The sequence below is a fragment of the Sus scrofa genome, chromosome 9 (assembly GCF_054392235.1).
Source record: "Sus scrofa isolate SSC_HxYL_T2T_F1_AM1 chromosome 9, Sscrofa_HxYL_maternal_Yorkshire_Landrace_v2.0, whole genome shotgun sequence".
Lineage (NCBI taxonomy): Eukaryota > Metazoa > Chordata > Mammalia > Artiodactyla > Suidae > Sus > Sus scrofa.
Window position 1 is genome coordinate 47,532,635 of NC_139391.1, and position 25,992 is coordinate 47,558,626.

Genomic DNA, 25,992 nt, shown 5'->3' on the forward strand with positions numbered 1-25,992 from the left:
CTTTTTTGTTGTTGTTGTTGCTATTTCTTGGGCCGCTCCCACGGCATATGGAGGTTCCCAGGCTAGGGGTTGAATCAGAGCTGTAGCCACCGGCCTACGCCAGAGCCACAGCAACGCGGGATCCGAGCCGCGTCTGCAACCTACACCACAGCTCACGGCAACGCCGGATCGTTAACCCACTGAGCAAGGGCAGGGACCGAACCCGCAACCTCATGGTTCCTAGTCAGATTCGTTAACCACTGCGCCACGACGGGAACTCCTGAGTGTGTGTTTTCTAGGGAGAGCAGGGCTTTCTCATCAGAGGGAACAGCATGCGCAAAATCCCTGACAAAGGATCAGGCTCGGCCTGAGGGAGGAATAGCCTAGGATGTCTGGAGCCCAGTCCACTACTGGATTGTGTTTCCCAGTTTACAACTGAACTTTACCATATTCCTAGGAAATGGGTAGAATTGGAACCGTAACCTTATTTTGCCATTGAGACACCTGAGGCTCTGGAGCTTCCTGCCTTCACCAGGGCTACACAGCTTGGGAGTGATGGAGCCAGGGCGCGAAACCTAATCCTTTGACTTGCGTTCTGGACTGTTTCAAGTATGCCCTGCTGCTCCTGCACACCACATCTTAAAGGGGAAGAAAAGAAGTTTCTGGTGATTATTGACCCATATTTCCCACAATATGGTGATTGCATCCTTTCCTTTCTCTATCAAAGAAGGGTGCCTCCCCCAGTGTTTTGAAAATGAATATTGAATCCTGGGAATGGCTTGCCAGTCCCTTCTCAACCTAGAGCATCAGAGTAGCGGCAGAACCCCAGTGAGCTTGATCTTGGCCCAGAGTTCCCAGGGACCACCTCCCAGGTCTTTCCTGTAGGCTGGGTGGGGAGAGGTGCCAGGTGGAACTAGTCCTATGGACTGTGGGAGAGAAACATGAAGAAGCACAGCAGTAAAATGAGGGCCAAGGCGGTTCCCCCTCAGCCAGATCTGGAGAGAGGATCAACCGTGTCATTAGAAATGAGCTAATGCCTCTATTAGACTGTCACGGTCCCTCCACCCAGACCCCCAGATGCCCCGAGCTCCTTCTCACTGCTAGGGGAAGCCATGTCTCCTGAGAACACACTGACTTGCTTAGTGGAGGAATCAGAATCAGAACCGAGGTCACTTTGAGGGACTGAACCTTTACTAAGCATCTAATGCTGAGCTAGGGCCACTCTGCTCTCCCTTGGTGTCTTGGGGCCCATCTCCTGGGAGGCCTGGCTGGCCTGGGCACCTCCAGTGCAGCCATTCCATCAGCCTGGGACTCAAGGTTAGACAGTGATAATGGTGCAGGTCAGAGTGAGTTGGATGAGACGGGGAAACTCCAAGCATAGCAGGTGCATCCTCATGGGGAGAGGCCTCTGGAGAAACGCCATGGAAAGACTCCTGGGCAAGAGAAATGGTTCATTTTCTCGGCTGGTGAGTTTTTTAAGGTTTTAAAATTTAAATGTAAAATTAATTTAAATTTTTAAAAGTTTTAAAATTAGTCTCTGAATGCTGCTTTCTCATCTTTTGCATTTTGTGGATCTGGCAAACAGCATTCTTATGACATCCACAGAAATCAAAAGCAAAGACCTCCTTAAATTGTTCCCAAACCTCAATGACGTCTCCAAGTCAGAGTATTCTGGCCTCCAGGGTTTCTCTCCCTTTCTAAGTCTCATTCATGTGTATGTTATTATCTCCTTCTGGAAACACCTTCTCTGGCTTTCCAGACACCACACCTGTCTGGTCTTCCTCCTACTTGTGTGCCCACCCTTTCTCGGTCTCCTTTGCTGACTCCTCATCATTTCCAACCTTTCCTTCTCTTCACCAGTTCCTTTGTAACCTCACTGAGTCCCATGGCTTTAAATGCCACCTATAAGCTGATAACAACCCGTCCTATACTTCTGATCTGCCACCTCTCCTGAATCCAAACACATTTCTCTGCCTCTCCTGGGGTATTTAATTGGCATCTCAAACTTAACACATCCCAAAACATCGCCTTTGATTTTACACTACCGGCCGGCTTCTCCCTGAGTCAGCTTCATCTTGAGGGATGGTGTCACCACTCCCTCCATGGAGAAGGCCCAGCCCTGGGAATCATCTTTGATTCCTCTCCTTCCCTTGCCCCCCTCCTCCCACCTATCAGCTGGTCCAGGCAGCTGTCAATTCCAAGGATATCTAAGTTCAGGTCCTTCTGCTGCCCTCTGTCCTGTGCACTGACCTCTCTTGCCTGACCCATTGCCAGAGCCTTCTGGTGGTTCTCCCTTCCTCCTTGCTCACACCTACAGTAGGTTTAATCACTTAAGTCGGCTCATGTCACTCCTCTGCTCAAAACCCTCTGATCACCTCCCAGCTTCCTTGGCATGAATGCTGCAAGTCTTCAACATGACCTGCCTGCCAGATCCACGTCATCTTGTCCATGGTTACCCATCCACTCCTCTGCAGCCATACTGGCCATGTCACTGTTCCTTAGCAGGCAAGCCTGCGCTGGCCCTATTCAGGCCCCGAATCTTCTTTCTGGAATGACCTTCCCCAACCACCCTGCTTATGAACAGCCTCTGACCACACTTCCCCTGACCATGTATGACTGCTCTCCACAGTAATTCTCTCTAAATGAAATTGTATATTTTTTTCTTATTCCTTTTATGTCTACTCAGCTAGAAAAGAAGCTCCATGTGGTCAGGGACTTCTATCTGCCCTTTTAATATTCTATTTCCAGTGCCTAGAACAGGGCCTGTATATAGAATGTATTTAGCAAATACTTATGGAATGAATGAATTTTCTCTTTGGTCAATTTTTTTTTTTTTTTTTTTTTTTTTTTTGCTTCTTCAGGCCACACTTGTGGCATATGGAGGTTCCAGGCCAGGGGTCGAATCCGAGCTATAGCTGCCAGCTTACGCCACAACCACAGCAATGCAGGATCCGAGCCTTGTCTGCAACCTACACCATAGCTCACAGCAACACCGGATCCTTAACCCACTGAACAAGGCCAGGGATTGAACCTGCAGCCTCATGGATCCTACTTGGATTTGTTTCCACTGCGCCACAACGAGAACTCCTCTTTGGTCAAATTTTAAAATTATTCCTTACTGGGCCACCTTTATAATGTCATGAAAGAAAGGATCGTTTGTTTTTTTTTAATATAAAAGCAATTTTTATTATTTTTTATTTTATTTTGTTTTATTTTATTTGGTCTTTTTGTCTTTTAGGGCGGCACCCATGGCATATGGAGGTTCCCAGGCTAGGGGTCCATTCGGAACTATAGCCGCCGGCCTACACCACAGCCACAGCAATGGTTTATCCAAGCTATATCTGCGACCTACACCACAGCTCATAGCAACGCTGGATCCTTAACCCACTGATCAAGGCCAGGGATTGAACTCGAATCCTCATGGACCTAGTCAGGTTCACTAACTGCTGAGCCACGACGGGAACGCCCATAAAAGCAATTTTTAGATCTACCCTCTACACACACACAGTGTTTTCAGTCTGTGGGCCGTTTCCATTTTACCTCCCGTCATAGATAATTGATTCAGTCTTGGTTAATCTCCAAATCAGGCTGCTATTCAGAGATGCTGTCCTGTCTCACCAATTTCCTCTTCCTTAGGATCCCATAACCCCTCGGCCTCTGCTGTCATCTTGCTGGCCCCGTTGGTCTTGGAGACATCTCACAACCAATCATACAGGCAAGGGCCATGCTTAGCATCGTCGTTTATAACCAAGTAGAGGAAAAGGGCTTAAGTTGAAACTCCAGAGGATTCTCTTGGATCCCATTCATTCATCTATCAGATGTTTCTCGAGCCTCTGACCTGTGTTAGGAACTGCGATGGCTATTGAGGACACAAAAGTGGATGTCATCATCCTGGTTTTCAAGGAAATCATAGACTAGAAGGAGAGTGAGAAATGCAGACAAATAAGGAGTTACATGACATGTGCCACGTGGCTGGTAGAGAGGGCGGCAGGACCAGCAGGGAGGGGGACCAATTTTGTGAAAGGAAACAGTGCACGGAGGTATGGAAACACAAGAGGTGTGGCGTGTTTGGACATGAGTGAACATTCCAGCAGGCAGAGCACAGGGTACCTGGGAAGGAGTGAGGTGAGATCATGAAAGGCAGAAGACAAAGCAGGGAAGGGAGGCAGAAACTAGGTCATATGGGGAACTGTATGTTGTGCCGAGAAATTTGGATTTCATTCCAAAGCTACTGAAGAACCAATGAAAACAGAATTTTGATTGGAAGTTTTGAATTCATTCACGTGTTTGCTTAATCATTCATTCAACCACTATTATTTGAACTCCTATTATATATTAAGCCCAGTCCTAAACTCTAGGGGTATGGGACTTAATACCATTTTCTTGCCCTCATAAAGTCTATAATCCTTGGAACACAAAGGAAGGTTGTTTGGCAACTCCTGCCCAGAAGAGCTCTATGAATAGGGAACTTAATTATAGCAAAGAATGGAAACAATTTCCCTAATACTAGGTATGTGTTTAAGCAAATTATGGTACATCCATAAGTGGAATATTATTTAGCTATTAGAAATGACCTCTGCAAATATAGGAGAAAGATTTGTGATGTTCCTTAATTGTGTAGGAGAAAGATTTATGATGTTCCCTGATAAAAGCACGGTAATACAGACTGATACAGAGTGGTAGATATCAATGGGGAAAAATAAGCATAAAAAAGACCATGAAATATATGCAAAAATATGAATTGCAGTTGCCTCTTTGCCAGTTAATTTTTCTGCTACTTTTATACTTTCTCTGTCCTGAAAAATTTTCTCCATTAAGCACACAGTTACTTTTTCAACCCAATGTTTATTATAAAAGGAAAAAGATGAACAAAACAAAGACTGAAAGTGGGGGGGGGGGTGGAAATAAGGGTGACACTCATCTACCTGGCATGATTTCACTGTCATCACCCCTGGAGGGCTGGGGTGGTGGGGGACTTCTTGCCTTCGGGTAACTCCTTTAGGACTCAAGGCTGGTGATTCCTGGCTTTTCCATGAAAGCCTGTGTCACAGCTTCAGTCTGAGGGCATTTGGCAGAAGCAGTCTGGTGTGCCAGGTGCTAATCCCAGGAGACTCTCTGTGACCTTGGACAAGTCAGTCTTCCCTTTCCCTGGTTACCTGCCTCCCTGAAGGGAATTTTCCAAAGACTTTTCCAGGAAGCAGGTTAAGCAGGAAGATTCTGACCACAGGGAAGGCAAGTGTTCTTTTTCAAAATAAAGACAAGCACCTCCCAACATCCTCTTTTCTTCTAACTTTCCGTCTCTTCCAATCCTGCTGGCTACTAATATTTTCTTTCTTTCTTTTTTTTATTATCTCTTCCAGGAAATGATCGAAACGGCTTAGATTTCAACAGGCAGGTAAGGACATTCAGAAGAAAACCTTTATTCTGTAGAGTTTGGGGGTCTCTTTGACTATGTCAAGTGTAGGGGGAACACAGAAGACTAAGGGAATTTCGAGGGTGTGTCTTCATAGACTCATAACTTTCAGGATTGGAAGGAGCCTTTCAAGGGCTTTTGCATCCAACCCCTTCCCCAGCCGCAAGCCAACATGGGGGTCACCTCTTCACTATGCCCTCAAGAGAGTACTGACAAATGCAGGCCAGATGTGGTCCGGAATCTAAGACAACAGCTTTTTTTTTTCCATCAAAGCTCTGTCTCAGTTGCCTCTTGGGCCAGTGTTTGCATGGACTGACTGTGAGTAGAGGAATTTCCAGAGGTGCAAAGGATGGAGAGTTGAGTCCCTCAAGGAACTCCTGATCTGAAAGAGGACTGAGGATGCAACTGGGGAAACAGAAGAGAAAGAACTCAGGAAGGAGGGCATAACCCAGCCGAATGGGACAATGCAGATAAGAGCTTGGTGCCTTTAAAGGGTGGGGTTGAGTGAGTTGGGGAGCGTTTCAGGCAGAGGAAGGTGGTGTTGGATGGTGTGCAGGTTGGATAGATGTGGATATGTAGACAGAAGGGTGAAGAGAAGGGAGAGGACCTTCCCCTTGAAGTTGGAGACTGATGGGACGGCTGGGGGGGTGAGGGCTAGGACGAGTGTGTGATGTCAGAGGCAGGCTGTGGGTGGGTTAACTGAGAGGACAAAGTCTAAATGGGAGACAAGCAGGAAGCAACAGTAGGCCCTAGAGGGAGGCAGAGAGGTGAGAACCGGAAACAAAGTCAGAAAGCCTAGATTTGGGTCCTGTTTTTCAAACTAACTCGCTGAATTAGGTTTGGTCGAGTCACTTCATATTTTTGGTATGAGTTTTCTCTGCAGAAAAGGTAGTTTGTTCCCTAAATTTGGGGTAGGGGAAAGAATACATACTATGGCAGGTGTGAGGACACAAAGAAAATTAAGACCTGGTCTCTGCCCTGGAGAAGCTCACAGACTAGTTATAAGGAGTGGGGGAGAAGGAGAGGGAGAGAGAGAGACTCTTGGGCAAATGTAATACAATTTCACTCATGCTTTCGTAGAAGTGTGTGAAAACATGGTGTCAAACCGAAATGAGGAGAGTTCATTCTTCCTGGTAGCTCGGGGCAGACTTCACAGAGGAGGTGATATTTGAGTCTAGATCTGAAGGGTGAGTAGGAGTTTGTCAGGAGTTTGTCAGAGAAGGGGACAGCCAGGGAGGTGGGAAGACACCCCCAATTTGGGGTGCATTGGATACTCACCAGGGGTCCTTCCCTCTCCAGTATTCTGAGACCAGGTTTGGAAGGAAGTCTGGGGTGGAGCTGGAGGTTAAACTCAGACATGTGTTCTTCTCTTCCTTTATCTGTAGAGAGATTTGAGGTCACCACTGACATTCCCCAAACAGTTTTTAACTCTGGGTACATCCTTTACAGTCAGAGAGGAACAATCTTGAGTCCTAACTCTAAACCTCTTAGGCCGGCTACTTCTGCAATTATGTTCGTTGGGGAAGTTTGCTAACATGGAGAGGCCAACGACTCTCCCTCTGCCTTCGAGACCGAAGACGGAGGTAGGCTTCAGTTAAAGAGACATCTAGGTGAGCTACAAGGAAGGCCTTGCAGCCAGCATGGCTGATGAAACACTGGAAGAGATACAAAGGAGGGAGCCTGAAGAATCAGCTTCTCACTCAAGGTCTTTAAAGATAAGTCAGATTCTTTCTTATCTAAGGGATAGGTGGACCAGGTTTTTCCAGGGCAGGAGGATGGAGGAACTTTCTGAGGATTCTGTGATCCTAAAGGAGCTTTTGGCAGGTTGGGAGGTGGCCTGTTGCCTGTGCTTTCTGGGGATCCCAGCCCAGGGTCCATATCTCATGGGCCCAGCCCATGGTCCATCGCTCACGGAACCTGGCCTTTGGACAAGATGCACAGGAAGGAACCCATCCCACATCAAGACATGGCAGCACCAGCCCAGCCCGGAGGTGGCCTGCTCCACAGGCCCAGTGGGTTTGGCTGCCCATGTGATCTTTCTGAAGCTTGAGAAACCCTCATGCTTAGGGAAAGACTGTAGGCAGCCCCTCTGGCCCCAGGCAGCCTGCAGAGCAGCCCCTGACCCTTGAATATCTTTTGGGATATAATTTCCCCATTAATTGGGAGAAAGTCTCCTGGCTTCTGCTAGGAATGGGCCTCACTTGAGTTTGCTTTCCTTGGATGAGCTTCATGGGTGGGGATGGGGGTTGCTAATCCCACCATCCCCTGGGGAGGGTTTCTGGATTTCTCCTTGCTGACAAGAACAGACACGACAGATCTTTCTTTTAAAGAGGGAGGCATTTTGGAGGGAGAGCAACTCTGGTCACACTTATTTATACACTTAGACTAGAAGTCTGTCTGCACACAAGCACGCACATCCATGCCTTCCTCTTGCTCTCTCTGTCTCGCAGATGCCCTCAGACAACAACACCCACACCCTCACATCACACCAGCTCACCTGTGCGTCCACAGGTGGGCACCCAGCATTTCTCAGCCCCCTGCACTGACAGTGTTACCCTTGTTCTTCATGACAATGGAGATAAACATCATTTGCAGACCCCCAGGCTCTGGGCAAGGGGTTCCTGTCTCTATCTCATTTAATTCTCACAATGTACCAGGTATTACTGTCCCCCTTATACAGGTAAGGAAGGTGCCTCCCAGGCAGCCTCACCTTATTTGGCAAAGGATTTAGAGATTAAATGATTTGCTGAAGATCATCCGATTGGTCGACTGGCAGAGCCAGGACTTGAACCCACAACTCTGACTCCAGAGCTCAATTTTCCCATGATGCCTTGCTGTATCCTCCTCTGTGGTCTTTCACCTCCCCTCCACTGAACACACTACACGCCATCCTTAGGGAGAGGCCTGGGAGCCAGAGGCTATGTGTGACTTCACCATGACTAACTGGGAGGAAATGGGAAGTGGAGGGAGTGGGGAGGGGAAGAAGGAGTTTTGTGTAGGAGCAGCCTCTGTGTCTGATACAGAGACAGGGGTGGCAGACACTGGAGAGCCAAGAATGACCATGGGGAAGCATGGTTGGAAGGCCCCAAGCCAATTGGCACAGTTGGGAATTAGAGCTAGGCTCTGGGTGCACAGCCATTGCATGAACAGGGTTCGCTGGCTCATCAGGAAGTTCTGCGTGGAGCCTGTTAACTTCCTGGTCCCAGGAAAGCAGTCTGAGCCTGTTGGGGAGATCACTGTGAGCCCAGCCAGGGACCCAGAAGCAGGGCCACCTCTCAGTCCCCAGGAAAGACAAGACGCCGTTGAGAGGCAAGAGGCGAAGGCCGGGTCCCTGGACAGGGAGTCAGAGGTCCCGGGTGGCAGTGTTCTTTCAACCCTCCACAACTCTCTTCTCCTCTCTGGGCCTCAGTTTCCTCATGAGTAAAATGAAGACATTGTCACAAGGTCCATGCAGTCCATATGTTGCGGTCCCAACTGTTTTCTCATGCCGTCTTCTGTTTGGTCTCGCTTCCACTTTCCCTTCATGTTCTTCTTTGAAGAGAAATGGGGAAGAGAGTGTCTGTTTCTTCACCCTGAGCTGTAGAGAGTGAAGAGAAGAGTGTCACATGGAATCTTTTCAGCTTTTGTGATCTTGTGTGATCCAGCAGAAAGAGTCTTTTGAACTGTAAGGGGCAGAGACAGAAGGACTCAGTAGGTTGGATCTGGGGCCAGCCATTCATTCTTTGAACATTTAGTCATTCCTAAGAGCTAAACAGAGGGTGTCATTTGTAAGATAAATTACAATGAATTCTGCAGTGCTTTCTGTAAGAGATATGCCTGCTGAGCTCTGAGATCTTGCCAGAGGATGTCACCAGAGAGGACAAGGGAAGAGTAGGGGATGTGCCAGGCAGAGAGTGGCAGCAAGAAGACTCCAGGCATAGGAGCCAGTCAGAGCGAAGGCTCACTGTAGTAAAGGGACCTGTGAGACGATCAGCATGGGATGCGATGGTGGAAGGTGAGGCTGGGCCAGATCATGTAGGACTTTGAATGTCCAGCAAAGAAGTTTGAATTTTATCCTGTGGTCCGTAGGGAGCCACTAGGTGTTTTCCAGCATAACTCATTTCATTTAATGGAAGAGCATTAGGAGTTTCCATGTGGCTCAGAGGTAACGAACCTGATGAGTATCTGTGAGGACTCAGGTTTGATCCCTGGCCTTGCTCAGGGGGTGAAGGATCCAGCATTATTCTGAACTGTGGCATAGGTCACCGATGCAGCTTGGATCTGGCGTTGCTGTGGCTTTGGTGTAGGCTGGCTGCAGCTCTGATTCAACCCCTCGCCTGGGAACATCCACATGCCAAGGGAGCAGCCCTAAAAAGGAAAAAAAAAAAAAAAAAAAAGACAGGAGTTCCCGTTGTGGCACAGTGGTTAACGAATCTGACTAGGAACCATGAAGTCGCGGGTTTGATCCCTGGCCTTGCTCAGTGGGTTAAGGATCCGGCATTGCCGTGAGCTGTGGTGTAGGTTGCAGACTCGACTTGGATCCCGAGTTGCTGTGGCTGTGGCATAGGCCGGTGGCTACGGTTCCGATTCGACCCCTAGCCTGGGAATCTCCATATGCCACGGAAGCGGCCCTAGGAAAGGCAAAAAAAAAAAAAAAAAAAAAAAAAAGCAGCTAATGGGAGAGCATTAGAAAGGGACTTGGGTGAGGATGGTAGGAAGAATGAACGAAAATGAAGGACTGAAGCAAGAGAGGCTGATGGAATGCCACTGAGGTAGGAGGAAGTGGGCAATGCCAAGAAGAGGGATTCAGCACACAGACGTAGAGCCAGACAGTGTGGGTTTGAATGCTGGGCTTGGCACTACCTGGCGGTGTGACCTTCTTCAACTTCTAAGTTCCTCAGTCTCCCCATCTTAGGGCTCTTGTGCGTTTGCATGTGTGCATGTACCTCTCCAACAATGCCTAGAAGGTACGTACTGTATAGGTATTTGCTATTATTATTCATGTGTCAGTAAGCATGGAGAGACTCAGATTTGAGAGATAGTTCTGGTATAAGATCAGGAGGATTTTGGCCACAGGTGGGATGTTGGCAGCGAAGGAAGGGAAAGGTCCAACATGATTTTTAGGTTTCTAGCTTGGATGCTCAGCATTAGTGGGGCTGCAACCAGAGGTCAAGAGAACAGGAGGTGGAGCCAGTTTGTCCAGATGATGGAAGGAGAAGAAGGGCAGATAATGAGCTATAGATACTTAATATATGATGAGGAATTTGGATCTAGAGCCCAGCAGACAGGTCAGGAGGCATACTAAGGAGTCACCACTGACTCATGTTAACCAAAGTGGTGATGGGAGGGAGTGAGGTCACCTAGGAAGGGTGTGGGGAAGACCTGGAGAGAAGGAACATACAAGGGATGGGCTGAGGAATGGGTACCCATAGATGAGACTAAGAAGGAGGAGTTAAAGGGACAGGAGGAGAACCACACCCACAAAGGAGAGAGTTTCGTGAAAGTGGGGCTAACAGTGTCAGAGCACACAGAAATATTGTGGAGCCCCAGTTTGGCAGTGAGGTGAACAATGATGGCCTCATCAGAGCGTCTCTGGTGTCTGTGGATGCCAGATTCCTGCAAGTGAAGGGTAAGGAGTGATGGAGACAAGGACTTTAAAATTCCCTTTCAAAGGGTGGGAAGATAAAGGGATGGAGATATTGGCCTAAAATAGAGACAGTGTGAGAAGGCTGTGGGGGCTGAGAGCCTGGGGAGGGATTGGAGATGAGAGAATGGGGTGGAGCATTTAGCTTAGGTGAGGAGAAGGGCTCTTCTGGGAGGGAGGAGGGAGGGCTGAGTGCCCTGTCGGTGAGTTCAGGAGCCCAAGGGACAGCCTCCTGGTCAGTGCCCATGAAGTTTCTCCACTTCCACATTCTGCTCTTTGGATCAACAGCTAACTTCAGAAGAATGTTTCAAAGTAGCATTGGCTTAAAGGGGCTTGGGGAGTCCACGAAGACAGATGCATATCTAGGGAGCCTCGCACTGCTCTGTCCTGGTGACTTCTGGGCCCCTCATCATCCAGAGCCAAGGGTGTCCACCAGATAGATCAGAGCAATGTCTCCATTTATGCTGAACACCATCCTGCTAGAAGACTCCATAGAAGTTCTCTGAGGCCAGAAGAGAGTCTGAAGTAGGTTGGCAGGTGTCTTTGTCTCTGAGCTTCCTGTCCTGAAAGCTGAGAACCAGTGGTCTGGGATTCTGTCTTAACCCCAGGCCTGGCAGCATTCTCAGCTCACCCACACCAGCAACTTTCAGCTCTCTTGTGCCTCTCTTGGGGCCTTCGGGCCAGCCAGTCCAGATCAGGGGCCCCAGTGTGCCCCCATGCAGCATTTGGGTTTGGATCAAATAGGGCTTTCATTCATCATTTTCTGGCTATGGACTCTGGCTGCCCCCTGCATGCATCAACTGTAGTGTTTCATTGGCTCCACACAGCATTAACTCTAAAATCAACAAAATTCAGCCTAAGGAAAGGTCTCTAAGGATTCAAAGTGATGGAGAGGCTTCTCAAGTGAGGCCCACGCTGGAGACACAGGGGAGGCAGGACCAGACTGTCAAGCTGGCAAGAGAGGTCTGCAGTGACCGCATGATGAACCCCTCCCCCAGGCACCCGGAGATTAACCCAGGAGAGCATTGCCGCACCAGCTGGCCACCAGAGGGCAAGGGAGGAATTAATTGACCACAGTTGACCATTTAGTTCCACAAACCCTTGCTTAGCTGGGTAGGGAGGAGTCAGAAGGGAGCAGAATGTGGGAAGGCACTCCCAGCTGGCGGGAAGAAAATGCAGCAGAGGCTGGGGAGGCAAGGGAGAGTCTATGCACTGTAATAATGTCGATGGGGCTTGTTGGGTGAGTCTGAGAAAGCCGGGCAGCTGTGTAGAGCCACGGGGAGTGGGCCTAGTAAGCTGGAGGAGACTCTGAGACCTCCCAGTGAAAGATCTTGCGATGAGAATTAAGGTTGGTAAAACTCACCCTATCTGAAGCTGGTTTCCCTCTGCTGCAGGATCCGGCTTCCGGTCCTGTACTTCCTGGTGGAAGCAGGATTACTGAGGGGGGCTGGGCAGACTAGGAGAAGAGGATGAGGAGCTAGCAAACCACATTTTAAGCAGTAGGGTTGGGTTTTAGAGTATTGATACATAATATCCCTCTTTTGTTTTTCTTTTTTCTTTTTTCTCCCTCTGCCAAGATATCAAAGCAATTGAAACAATAGATATAGGAGCCTGACAGAGAGAGCTGCAGGGAGAACATGGTTTTAATGTGTAGCCAGGATGGACTTTCAAAGACCTTGCCCCAGAATTAAACACATCCACCCAGCACTGATACAGCTAGTGGAGAACAGACCTTAAAGTGTCCTCCTAGCCAACAGGCAGGATCCAGAAGGGGCCAAGTCACACACTCCCACTCCCTTCCAAATCTGAGGTTCTCAGCCTTATCAAACCTAATGTCCCTTGTTGTTGTTGTTTTTTAAATGTCTTAACCTATACTTGATTTACAACGTTCTATCAATTTCTACTCTACAGCAAAGTGACATGTATATATCCATTCTTTTTCTCATATTATCTTCCATCATGTTCTATCACAGGTGATTAGATATTGTTCCCTGTGCTGTCCATCAGGACTTAATGTCCCTTGTAACAAAGCTTCTGTAAAGTCCTTTTAATATCCTCAAATGAAATTCATAGAAAATGTATGTAAAAATTGAAAGATATTCTAATTTGAATAAGGATTTGAAGGAGAATGACTGATAATTTAAAATACTATAATATGTATTTCAGCAACTAAATCCTTGAGGATACTCCCCTGGAAGGTTTAGTGAGATAGTAGGATGCTTGGGCCTATGTGGATGTGACAGACACAAGTACAGACAGATATTGGTATGCTATACTGGCAGCTCAAAAGCCCCATTTTCCAAACTGTTAAACAACTCTTGGTAAGCTTCCAAACAAAATAAAATGCAGTCTTTCCTCAATTTACACCAAAAATAGCATCCCAGGAAAAGCCAGTACATATTAGACATGTGCAAAAGCTCCTTTGTGCCTGCATGAAAACCGAAATTGGGTTCTAGCTTATGTGATTATAGGCGGGCTATTCACATGTCTGGTGGGGCATTTGAAAGTCATATGCAGCTTGTACAGGGACACGAACAAGTGTTTCTTGTCTGGTACTGGCTTCTGCATTGCAAGATGTCTAGAATGCCTGCCCTCTGCCCAGCAAGTGCAAATAGAGCTTCCTAATTATTAGGACAGAAAAAACACCGCACAGATTTCAGAGAACAACTTTCAGGTTTGCTGTCACCCCCAGGGAGGATAGCTGACCTGGACCCACCAGGGACATAGGTCACTTCTACCAGGAGGTGGAGGGCAAGGTATCCTCTACTGTGATCCTTCCACAGCTGGACAGAAAGACAAGGCAGTGAAAAATGGAGGCTCCTGGCACTGGGAAGAGACACCCCAAATACACATTCAGACCTGCACTCAGAGAACTTAACTTGCTATGCGATAAGGGAGACAGGTCTGAAAAGCTCCTAAAAAGGTCAGAACAAGAGATGTATAAATCATTGTGGTCTCAACAGCGCCTAGGATGGGCTTATGGAGTGACTAGGTAGAGGTAGAGCAGAATTCTCAGGCAGGAGATAGTTGGCGAGCTCATGTTACAGCCATAGTGATATTTACTGGGTCCTGCTTATGTGCAGGTACTGAGTGCAAAATGCTTCCTACTTCCTGCTCTGTTTAATCCTTAGAGAAACCCCGTGAGGTAGCAGAAATCATTCCGGTTCTGTAGATGAGAACGCTGAGATGTTAAGGAGTTTTCCCACACTCACTCCCTCCAGAAACGAATCTAAAGCCAGGCCTGCCAGACTCCAGACTCCTCGGCTCTCCCACTCCACGGCCCTGCCCATCCTGGTGGAGGTGGTCCCATGTAGTCAGTGAGCCAAACGCCTGTATTGGTCAACCTCTCCATGCCTCACAGCCCTCATCTGAAGACAAGAATAGTAACAGTGCCTCCTTTCCAGGCATGTTGTAAGGATTAATTATAGTTAAGATAAATAACTTTGAATAGGCTCTGACCTACAGCAATCGACCAATAAACATTAGCTCCTATTATTTTCTGATGAATGAGAACCCATAATTTTCTCTTCATCTCCTCTCCCCGGGTGGCAGCTGTGCTGGGCTTGCACCACTGTAGATGAGCCGTGGTTGCTACTAGGAAAGAAATTTCTTTCTGGGGTCCATGATCTCTCAGCCTAAGCTTCCCCCACCCACCCTAAGCTCCCATAGGAAGCAGCTGGAGAGATGAGACTTTGTCCTCCTTTGCCAGCCATGCTCTGCTCTTTAGCCTGCGGCTCAGATGTCACTGTCTCCTGCTTGTGGCCTGGGCAGCAGCCTCAGTATTAGATGGACCGAGAGCCTTGTTGAGACCAGGACAGTGAGGAGCAGGTAGGAATGGGAGCAGCTGCCTCTCTCAGGAGGCCAGTCCCTAGAACACCAGGTTGCCTCCACTGTCCCTGACACCATCACACAGCCCTCTGGGATGGGGCCCAGCTCATCCAGGCTCCAGCAGTGGCACAAGCCCTCAGGCGCATCCAGATGGGCAGTGGAGACCAAATGTTCCTTTTCGCTCAGGTGCCAGGTGGAGAGCGTGAGATGCAAGAGGAAGAGGAGAGCATCAGAACCCTGGTTTTACAGGGATCCAAAAGGGGCTTTTCTTGGGGATTTCTGTGAGTTGCCTTTGGTGGCTGCAGACTCTGGTGAGACTAAAAGCAGGGCCAGCTCTTCCCCTTCTCATGCAGGCATCTTCTAGGAGCAGGTTCTTAAAAAGAAAGCTGGATTTGGCCCCAGGGATAAGAAGGTAATACCATTTATTCAGCCCTCAGTTTAAAGGCACTGGGCCGGACCCTTCCCAACTCATGAAGCCTTACAGCCATCCTGAGCAGTAGCTTGTAGAACCCCCGTTTTACAGACGAGAAACTGAGTCTCAGAAAAGTCCAGGGACTTGCTTGGAACCAGGATTCAAACCGAGGATGATGGGATGTGCCAGGCACTTTACATAAAGTTATGTCTTATTTAATACTACTTAATCCTTACCACATCCCGGTGAGGTAAGCATGATGATTCCCATTATATGGCTGGGGAGACTCTAACTCAGAGAGGTTAAGTAATTTACTCCAAGCGGAGCTCAGACATGCAACTGGCTTGTCTGACTTTACACTGTGCAGGCTGCTTTTGAGACACACACAGAGAGAGAGAGAGAGAGAGAGAGAGAGAGAAAGAGAGAAAGAGAGACCCTGCAAATCAGCAGGACCTGATGTTGCCCAGAGGCCCTCCTGGGTCATCTGCATAGTACTTTTCCACAGGTCCCAAAGCCCTCTGGCTTACACCGCCTCTCCAGGACCTCTCACGGCTGGGCCGGGGCTTGCCAGCTCGCATGGCAGAGATGCTATCTGTGGGCCCAGGGAAGGCTGCCAGGGAGAGGGTGGGGTGAAGAAGGGTTCCCACTCAGAGGGTTCCCCTGCCCCAGAGGAGGAGCGCCTCCCCCGGCCTGGCCTGTGCGTGAGAAGGGTGCAGAGAGGAGAGGCGTGTTTGCTTGTGTGTGTGCCCGCAGGGCAGGGGGTGCAGCCTGGCGTTCTCTTTGCCCCCAGTCAGAGGGCTCTCAGGGCAGCTCTAGTAACCAGGGAATTCTCCTTCTCCCAGAGTCACAGCTGCAGCAGAAAATCAACTTTTCTACCCTCAACTTCCCTCCGCTAGTCCAGCCTGAGCGTGGCTTTCGAGGCTGCTCTCAGCCTTGGGAGCTGTTTCCCTGGACCCATCCTGTTTCCTATCAGGCCACGTCCCATCCCACATCTCTCTCTGCAAGACAGCTTACAGTGGAGCCCATTAAGCCAATGGGTTTTAACTCTCACAACAACTATGTAAAGCGAGTGTTGTTATTATCACTTGACAAGGGAACCGAGGCTCAAAAAGCTGAAGTGGCTTTGGCTTCAATTAAGTGCCAGAGCTGGGACTTGTTCAGTGTACCTTTTTGCAGTGTCTACTTGGTAACAGGTGCTCTGTCTAGTGGTGGTCTGCTCTCTCCCAATCCAGCTTATCCTACTAATCGGCTGCCCCCTCGCCCCCATCACCTCCATCACCCCCTGAGCCTCTGCCATTGGTGTGCAGATCTGGTGTCGAGGTTCCCTTCCCTCTCCCCTGTGAGGCCACTAAAATCCCCTTGACTCCCAGCCTCCCAGGATCCCTGTTGTGTTTTTCTGTCTTGGCAGCCTCTCCCTTGCACTGGCATCTCCTCACTTTTTCTCTGCAGACTTCGCTGGCGTAGACTGCTGCAGGGTGTCTGGGTTTAGGCTTGCTGATGACAGTGTAGTGGTCAGAGGTCCAGCTCCAGCGTCACACAGACCTGGGTTTGAATCTTGGCTCTAGCATCAGGAGCCGTGGAACCTGGTCACTCACCCTCCCCCAGCCTCAGTTTCTGCGTCTGTACAATGGGGAGGAAACAATAGCATCACCTGACAGTATTATTGCGAGGAGCTTTAAATGGGATCTGGCGTGTAAACTGTCTGGGATATAGTAAGTGCTCAGTAAGTGCTCGGGGCTATTGCTGCTATTGCAACAGTATGGGTTCTAGCCACCCCGCCTCACATCATCCTGGCTCCAGCTTGCCCGTACTCTTAGCTCTGCCCTTGGGAGCTCTGAAGACCCAAAGTTCACCATTTTTCACATGCAGGTCTGCTCAGATTCCCCCCAGATGCTGTTTTTCCTCTGAGTGCTCTTCCCCCTACCCTTGGACCTGACTTAGCCCATTACTAGAATAATAAGAAGAATATGCCAGACTCAGCTGGTGCCAGGTAAATACAAGCATGCCTCACCATACCTAGAAGGGTGGTTCCCGAAATGTTGTTGACATAAGTCAAAGTTTTAGAAACTAAACCTTATTTTTCTTCACCAAGAGCCTGCTATTAAGAGGAATATTAGGAGTCCCCATTGAGGCTCAGCAGTTAACAAACCGGACTAGTATGCATGAGGTTGTGGGTTTGATCCCTGGCCTTGCTCAGTGGGTTTAGGATCCGGCGTTGCGTGAGCTGTGTTGTAGGTCGCAGACTCGACTTGGATCCTGTGTTGCTGTGGCGTAGGTGTAGGCGGCTACAGTGCTGATTGGACCCCTAGCCTGGGAACCTCCATATGCTGCTAGTGCAGCGCTAAAAAGACAAAAAAAAAAAATAGGAATATTAGACTGAATCTTTTCAGAGAACAAAGAGCCCCTTTATGGCCAGTTGAAGCCAAATATCATTGATCAGGTTTGCTTCAAGTGCCTTATATGTTAATTTGACTTCCTTCCTGCCCCCATGACATCTTCTCAAAGAAAGTATGTGATTCTAACAAGGAAATTTATAAACTCACTCCATCACTACAGATGGGCTCATCTGAGGCTTTGGAAATGGGTTTTGCAGCCCACTCGGGGATCTGGTAAACTGAGGTCCAGAAAGATTTGGACACCTAGTCCCTGGGGGTAAATGTCAATTCCTTAAGGGCCAGTGGTAGCGTGGGTGCTTCTGAGCCCCCAGCCCAGGGCTGGGACCCTTGGAGAAGTGGCTGCTAGTAAGAGCCCCCAGGCCAGGAAGGGTTAACATGTCTCTGGCAGGGGAAGCAGTGCAGCTGCCCAAAGGCAAGGAAGTCCCTTCCTCTCTGAAGTAAGCTGGAACCAACTTCCCTTCTGAGGACTGGGTGCTTCCCCTTAAGGCAGCATGGAGGACAGCTTCCTGGCTAATGGGGTGCTCCCTGGGGCCTGGCCTTCCCTGAGGCCTGTGAGGTTCAGACACTTTTCTGGCATAAAGCAGGGTAGGGAGTGGCAGGACCTGGAGTATGGGGCTTTGCCCAGGATCTGACCATTCAGCAGGGGGCCAGCATTCTTAGGGTGGCCTGCCCCATCGTGCCTGGGAACAGGATGTGGGGGCAGTCCAGCTTCACAGGAGACCTCCAGGCCTCCTCCTTCCCAGATCCTAAGGACACCTAAGTACCACCTGAGTGATCGTAAGAAGCAATGGGAATCCTCCTTGAAATGATGGAAGTGTCCTGAAGGTGGGGAGGAACAGAGGAGGAGGCAGCGGCTCTGTTTTGAATGAGCGACTCTGTTTTGAATGAGCCCTGGCACTAGCCCCACCCCCACCCTCCACATCCTCACTCCCCATTGTCCTGCCAGGCTCTCATTCATTGTACCAAACTCAGCTCAAATGTCCTATTCTCCAGGTAGCCCTCCAGGACCATTTCCTCCACCACCTGTACCTGGAGAGGCTTCTGCTGTGTCTGCCTCCCTCACCAGACTGGGGAATATTTAAGGAAAGGGCCTATATTGTATTGATTATAGTAGAGCAGTGCCTGGCACAGAGCAGACATTCAACACGCATTTCATAAATAAATGGATTGGTGGGTAGCTGGAATGAACCATCCCTCCATGCTGGGTGCCAGGAACTCCTATCTCTGCTTTGCAGGGCCTTCCATTCCTCACGCTGCTCTGCTCCATGTCATCTTTTTCTCAGCCAATGATCCACAAAAACTCACCCCTTTTTTCAGGGAGGCGAGCTTGTTGGGTGTCTGCAAATAGTGCATGCAGTGTGATCCATCCCATCAGCTCTGGTAAATATTTCCCAACTCCGCCACTTGCTGGCTGGGCCCCGAAGCTGTTGACTGAGGCATCTCAGACGTTTGCTCAGTGGGTGCTGGGTGCCAGGACCTACCCTCAAGGGATCCAGGGTCTGCGTATAGGACTCTGGCCAACCTAGTTTTCTAAACTCTTTGAGGCTGAGAGTTCAGTACGAAGCCAGAAGAGGCCCCTTACAAATGCCCCTTAGGGAAGACGAGGTTCTCCCAGGACTGCCCTCTTCTGGCCATTTCAATGGTAAGTGTGATTGGGGTAAAGTGACACCCCTGACTTTTCTTTTTTTTTTTCTTTTTGCTTTTTAGGGTCACACCTGCAGCATATGGAGGTTCCCAGGCTAGGGGTCAAATCAGAGCTACAGCTGCCAGCTTACTCCACAGCCACGGCAACGCTGGATCTTTAACCAGCTGAGCAAGGCCAGGAATCGAACCTGCAACCTCATGGTTCTTAGTTGGATTTGTTTCTGCTGCGCCATGATGGGAACATGTAGACCTTTATTTTAGAAATTGTTGTAATGAACTTAAGTATCTGGTTTTTCTAGCCCTTAGCAAATAAAAGTGGGGAAGTTGAGCTAGAAGAGGGGGCTTCTAGAAGCAAGGATACCAACAGTAGCAGATAAAAACCCAGTTGTGAGAACAGAAGCAAAAAACCTGGAAAAGCAAAGCTGAGGGGAAAAAAAGCAATTTGGGGCCATTTAGTGCTACTGCCAACTGAGACCAAACACTTCACCGTCCCCGAGGGCATGATGGCTTTTAAAAAGAGTTCACAATTACAACTGAGTCATTAACTAAATTATCTTTCAGGTACTCTTTAAGGGAAAGAAGAAATGTATATAGTACTTTTTAGCAAGATTTCTATTCAAAAAGGAAACCAATAAATATCTATCCAAAACTGATAATAAAGGCTTTGGAATTTCAAGGGATAGATTTCAATGACTGAAAATCCATGTATCTGGGGAGGCTTCCTCAAGAAATCCTAGAAATATGAATGATGTGTTGAATTTTTTTATTAAGGGATAGTTAATTTATAATATTATATTAGTTTCAAACATACAGCACAGTGATTCAAATTTTTTATAGATTATACTTCATTTAAAGTTACTATAAAATATTGGCTGTATTTCCTGTGCTCTACAATATATTCTTTTTTTATATACAATATATTCTTGTAGCTTGTTTATTTTATGCATAGTTGTTTGTACCTCTTAATCCCCTACCCCTTTTCTTGCCCCTCCCCCCTTCCGTGTCCCCACTGGTAACCTCTAGATTGTTCTCTATATCTGTGAGTCTGTTTCTGTTTTGTTACATCCATTCATTTGCTTTATTTTTTTAATTCTACGTATAAGTGATAACACACAGTATTTGTCTTTCTCTGTCTGACTTACTTCACTAAACATAATACCCATGCATGTTGCAAATGGCAAATTTTCATTCTATTTTATGGCTGATATTCAACTGTGGTGTGTATGTGTGTATGGTATATATAGTGTATATATACACTATATATATAGTATATAGTACACACACACACATAATATGTATGTATAGTATATATATACACATATATACACATACACACAATATATGTGTATATATACACATACACATAATATATGTATATATATGCACATACACACACACAACCCATTCTTTATCCATTCATCTGTTGATGGACACTTAGTTTTCCTCCAAATCTTGGAAATTGTAAATAACACTGCTGTGAACATTGGGATGTATGTACCTTTTCAAATTAGTGTATTCATTTTCTTTGGATATATATCTGGGGTGAAATTACTGGGTCATATGGTAGTTCTACTTTTTAGGGGTTTTTTTGTTTTTCGTTTTTGTCTTTTTATCTATTTAGGGCCACACCCTCGGCATGTGGAGGTTCCCAGGCTAGGGGTCTAATCGGAACTGTTACTGCCGGCCTACGCCAGAGCCATAGCAGTGCCAGATCCATGCCGTGTCTGTGACCTATACTGTAGCGCACGGCAATGCCGGATCCTTAACCCACTGAGCAAGGCCAGGGATCGAACCTGAAACTTCATGGTTCCTAGTCAGATTTCATTTCTGCTGCACCACGGCAGGAACTCTTACTTTTTAGTTTTTTGAGGACCCTCCGTACCGTTTTCCACAGTGGCCGCACCAAATTACATTCCTACCAACAGTGTACAGGCGTTCTTTCTCTGCATCCTCACCAACATTTATTAGTTATGGTGTTTTAAAGATTTTAATTAATTAGTTTATTTATTTATTTATTTATTTATTTATTTATTTATTTATTTATTGTCTTTTTAGGGTTGCATCCATGGCATATGGAAATTCCCAGGCTAGGGGTCAAATCAGAGCTTTAGCTGCTGGCCTGCACCACAGCCACAGCAATGCGGGATCTGAGCCCATCTGTTACCTACAACACAGCTCACCACAATGCCAGGTTCATAACCCACTGAGTGAGGCCAGGGATTGAACCTGCATCCTCGTGGATTCTAGTCAGATTCATTTCCACTGAGCCATGACAGTAACTCTGTTGTTTATAGTCTTTTTGATGATAGACACTCCGACAGGTGTGAGGCGATATCTCATTGTGGTTTTGATTTGCATTTCCCTGATGATTAGCAATGTTGAGCATCTTTTCATGCGTCTGTTGGCTATCTATATGTCTTCTTTGGAGAAATGTTTATTCAGGTCTTCTTCTCAGGTTTTAATTGAGTTGTTTGCTTTTTAAAAAATATTGAGTTATATAGAGTTGTTTATGTATTTTGGATATTGACCTCTTATCGGTCATACCATTTGCAAATAGTTTCTTCCATTCATAGGTTGCCTTTTTGTTTTGCTGCTGGTTTCCTTTGCTGTTCAAAAGCTTTTAAGTTGGAGTTCACGTCGTGGTGCAGCGGAAATGAATCCGACTAGGACACATGAGGTTGTGGGTTTGATGTCTGTCCTCACTCGGTGGGTTAAAGATCTGGCGTTGCTGTGAGCTGTGGTGTAGGTCGCAGACATGGCTCAGATCCTGCATTGCTGTGGCTGTGGTGTAGGCCAGCAGCTGTAGCTCCAATTAGACCCCTAGCCTGGGAACCTCCATATGCCTTGGGTGCAGCCCCAAAAAGCAAAATAAATAAATAAGTACATACATTAAAAAAAAAAGCTTTAAAGTTTAATTAGGGTCTATTTTACTTTATTTTGCCTTAGGAAACAGATCCAAAAAATACTGCTCCAATTTATGTTAAAGAATATTTTTACTATGTATTCTTGTAGGAGTTTTATGGTTTCTCATCTTACACTTAGGTCTTTAATTCATTTTGAGTTTATTTTTACACATGGTTTTAGAGAATATTCTAATTTCATTGTTTTACATGTAGCTTTCCAGTTTTCCCAGCACCACTGTTGAAGAGACTACCTCTTCCCCATTGTATATTCTTTCCTCCTTTGTCATAGATTGATTGACTCTAAGTGTGGGTGTTTATTTTGGGGGTCTCTATTCTGTTGCATTGATCTATGGGTCTGTTTTTATGCTGCTACCGCACTGTTTTGATGACTGTAGCTCTGTGGTATAGTTTGAAGTCAGGGAGCATGATACATGCAGCTCTGCTCCATTTCAAGATTGTTTTGGCTAGTCAGGGTCCTTTGTGTTTCCATACAAATTTTAAAATTATTTCTTCCAGTTCTGTGAAAATATGACATTACTATTTTAATAGATATTGCATTGAATTTATAGATCGCCTTGATCATTTCAACAGTATTAGTTCTTCTAATCCATGAACATGATATATCTTTCCATCTGTTTGTGTCATCTTCAATTTCTTTCATCAGTGTCTTATAATTTTCTAACTACATGCCTTTTACCTCCTTAGATTATTCCTAGGCATTTGATTCTTTGTGGTGCAGTTTTAAATAGGATGATTTTCATTTCTCTTTCTGATATGTTGTTTTTAGTGTATAGAAATGCAGCAGATTTCTGTATATTAATTTTGTATCCTGCCACTTTACCATTAATGACTTTACCAAAGTCATTAATGAGCTTTAGTAGTTTTGGTGGTGTGTTTAGGATTTTCAATGTATAGTATCATGTCATCTGCAAATGGTATTGATTTTCCTTCTTCCTTTCCAATTTGGATATCTCATTTTTTTCTTGTATGGTTGCTGTGGCTAGGACTTCCAATACTATGTCAAATAAAAGTGGTAAGAATGGCACCCTTCCCTTGTTTTGTTCCTAATCTTAGAGGAAATGCTTTCAGCTTTTTACCATTGAGTGTAATGTTATCTGTGGACTTGTTAAATATGGGCCTTTATTATGTTATGTTCCCTCTATACCCACTTTGTGGAGAGTTTATCATGAATTGATATTGACTTTTGCCAAAAGCTTTTTCTGTGTCTATTAGGATGATTATATTTTTTTATTCTTTAGTTTGTTAATGTGATGTATCACACTGATTTGTGCAATATTGAACCATCCTTGCATCCCTGGGATTAATCCCCCTTGATCATGGTGTATGATCCTTTTAATGTATTGTTGGACTTGTTTTGCTAATGTCTTGTTGAGGATATTTTCATCTAGGTTCATCATAATACTGGCCTGTGATTTTCTTTATTGCAATATCTTTGTCAGGTACTCTTTAAGGGAAAGTAGAGATATATATAATACACAATACCTTCAAAAATGAAACCAATAAATATCTATCCAAAGCTGATATAAAGGCTTTGGAGCTGCAAGAGATAGGTTTCGGTGACTGAAAACCCACTTATTTGGGAAGACTTCCTCAGAAAAGCTTAGGAATTTGAAAGACATGTTGAATTTTCAATCAGATAACTTGAGTTCAAATCAGAGTTCTTCTGCCAGCCAGCCATGTATCTTGGATAAATCACTTGCTGTTCATGAACCTTGTTTTCCTCAACAGTAAGACAGGAATAGCATCACCTGCCTTTTCAGTCTCATGGGAATATTCTGAAAATCAACCACAATGATATGTTTGAAAGTGCTTTGTAAACTGTAGAACATCATGGAAAGGTACAAGTGAGTGTCTCCCTGCTGGGAGACAATGACTCAAGATATGGTGGGCAGAGTTCCCGTCGTGGCACAGTGGAAATGAATCCGACTAGGAACCATGAGGTTGCAGGTTCAATCCCTGGCCTCGCTCGGTGGGTTAAGGATCTGGTGTTGCCGTGAGCTGTGATGTAGGTCGCAGATGCGGCTCGGATCTGGCATTGCTGTGGCTGTAGCATAGGCTGGTGGCTATAGCTCCAATTATACCCCTAGCCTGGGAACCTCTATATGCCACAGGTGTGGCCCTAAAAAGATTAAAAAAAAATGTGGTGGGAGAAGGAGATGGATGTCTCATCACTGCTTTAAAAAATACAGACATAACACACACATCTGCATATATGTGTTATTTAGATAGTGCGCTCCTACACCTCTCAAGACTCTCTTTTACCAGGTGAAAGTAGGAAACTATAAGTAACTTCAATACCTCATACACTAAAAACTTCTACACGGATTTATGAAAGTTTGAGTGTTTAATGTTCTTAATCTTATTTTTTAATTTATAATTAATAATTGCCTTCAAAGAGTTGAACAGAAATTGCAGAAATATTTGACTTAGAAAGTGCATACCTTCTAGAATCCCAAATACCTTCCACTCCATCTGTTATTAGCAATGGGATTCGTTATGGTCTTTCAGAAATTGTTCTGTGTTAGTTCTTTGAGTCCTGCAGGCATTCACAGAGAATTCCTGAAATAGTCTTTTGTTATAAAGTATAAACCTTTAGGGGTGGAAATACACTTTTTTGTCCCCAGAACTTGTCATTCTGTCTCCTCCTCTCCGTTCTTGCTGTTTTGGCCTTGGGCATGTCCCCATCAGATCTTTCCTAGACGATTGCAATAAACAGCGTTTTAACTACTTGCCCTGTGTTCGGTTGTCCTCTCTTCAAATCCATATCCCTCACAACAGTTAGCATCGTCTAACTAAATGCAAATCTCACCCTGTCACTGCCCTTTACTCCAGTTATACTTTGCCCCTGAGTCCAGCCTCAGCTCCTTTGCGTGACCCACAGGGCCTCTGCCATCAGACCTGGCTGCTTGCCCAGGCCTCTCGCGCCCCACACTGCTGCAGCACTCTGCACTGAATTGCTTTTTTCCCTGAACGTGAAGCCCCGTTTCGCCGTCTGTGGATAAGCTGCTTTCTCTTCCTGGCATGCCCTTCCTTACCTTTTCCCAGTGAACCCCGCTTCATTCTTCAGAGCTCATCAGAGGGACTTCTCTTCTGTGGAGCCTTCCTACCCCGTTCCCCTTTCTCTAGCTCTCCTCTGCCCTAAAAAAGCAAATTACGACCCTTCCATGAGACCACTGCACTGCCTTCTTGGTGCTATAAATTCTGCCCTGTACTTACTTGCCGTCTCCCAGTTAATCTGGGAGGTCCCTGTTCATCTCTGTGTCCTAGTTCCTCTTAGTATACAATAGGGGTACACTAAATGCTTATTGCACTAAACTGGGGAGAGGGCCTTTATGGGGCAGGAAAACCTCCGTTTAAGGCCTGCCACATGGAAGACTGTACTCCACCACTACTGGAGTAGACTTAGTGTGCCTCATTTAATTTGGGGTGCCCCAAGAATATAGGAGACAAGGACCTCAACCTTACTTAGAAGACTGTTCTCAAAGATGAAAGTTACCAGGGAAAGCCATTTACTTGCATGTATAGCCAAAGCCCAGGCTTTCAGAGACAGGCCTCAGGGTCATAGGCAGTTACCAAATGCCAATGAGAATCCCATTCAGACGTATTGCAAGTTTACTTTTAGTAACTCCATTGGCCCCACATACATGTAAAAGTCCCAGGTACACTTGTGGGAATGTTTTTACCAAGTGTGCAGCCCACGTGAAAACCACAGAGGCGCAGAGGCAGAGGTCAACATGCTCCTTTTTGGGTGGGAAATTCTGGGTGGGAACAAA

At 46.5% G+C, this 25,992-nt stretch overlaps 1 protein-coding gene across 5 annotated transcripts in view; it reads left to right on the forward strand.

Moving 5' to 3' along the window:
• Positions 1 to 25,992, forward strand: part of POU2F3 (POU class 2 homeobox 3) — an 88,192-nt gene that overhangs the window by 25,144 nt on the left and 37,056 nt on the right. For 4 of the 5 annotated variants that reach the window (XM_021062978.2, XM_021062979.2, XM_084976368.1 and 1 more), the window contains one exon: positions 5,340 to 5,374. The exons of the other annotated variant lie outside the window; for it this stretch is intronic. In XM_021062978.2, the coding sequence (XP_020918637.2) occupies positions 5,340 to 5,374 (35 nt within the window). The remainder of the gene's footprint in view (positions 1 to 5,339; positions 5,375 to 25,992) is intronic. 5 annotated transcript variants of the gene reach the window in all.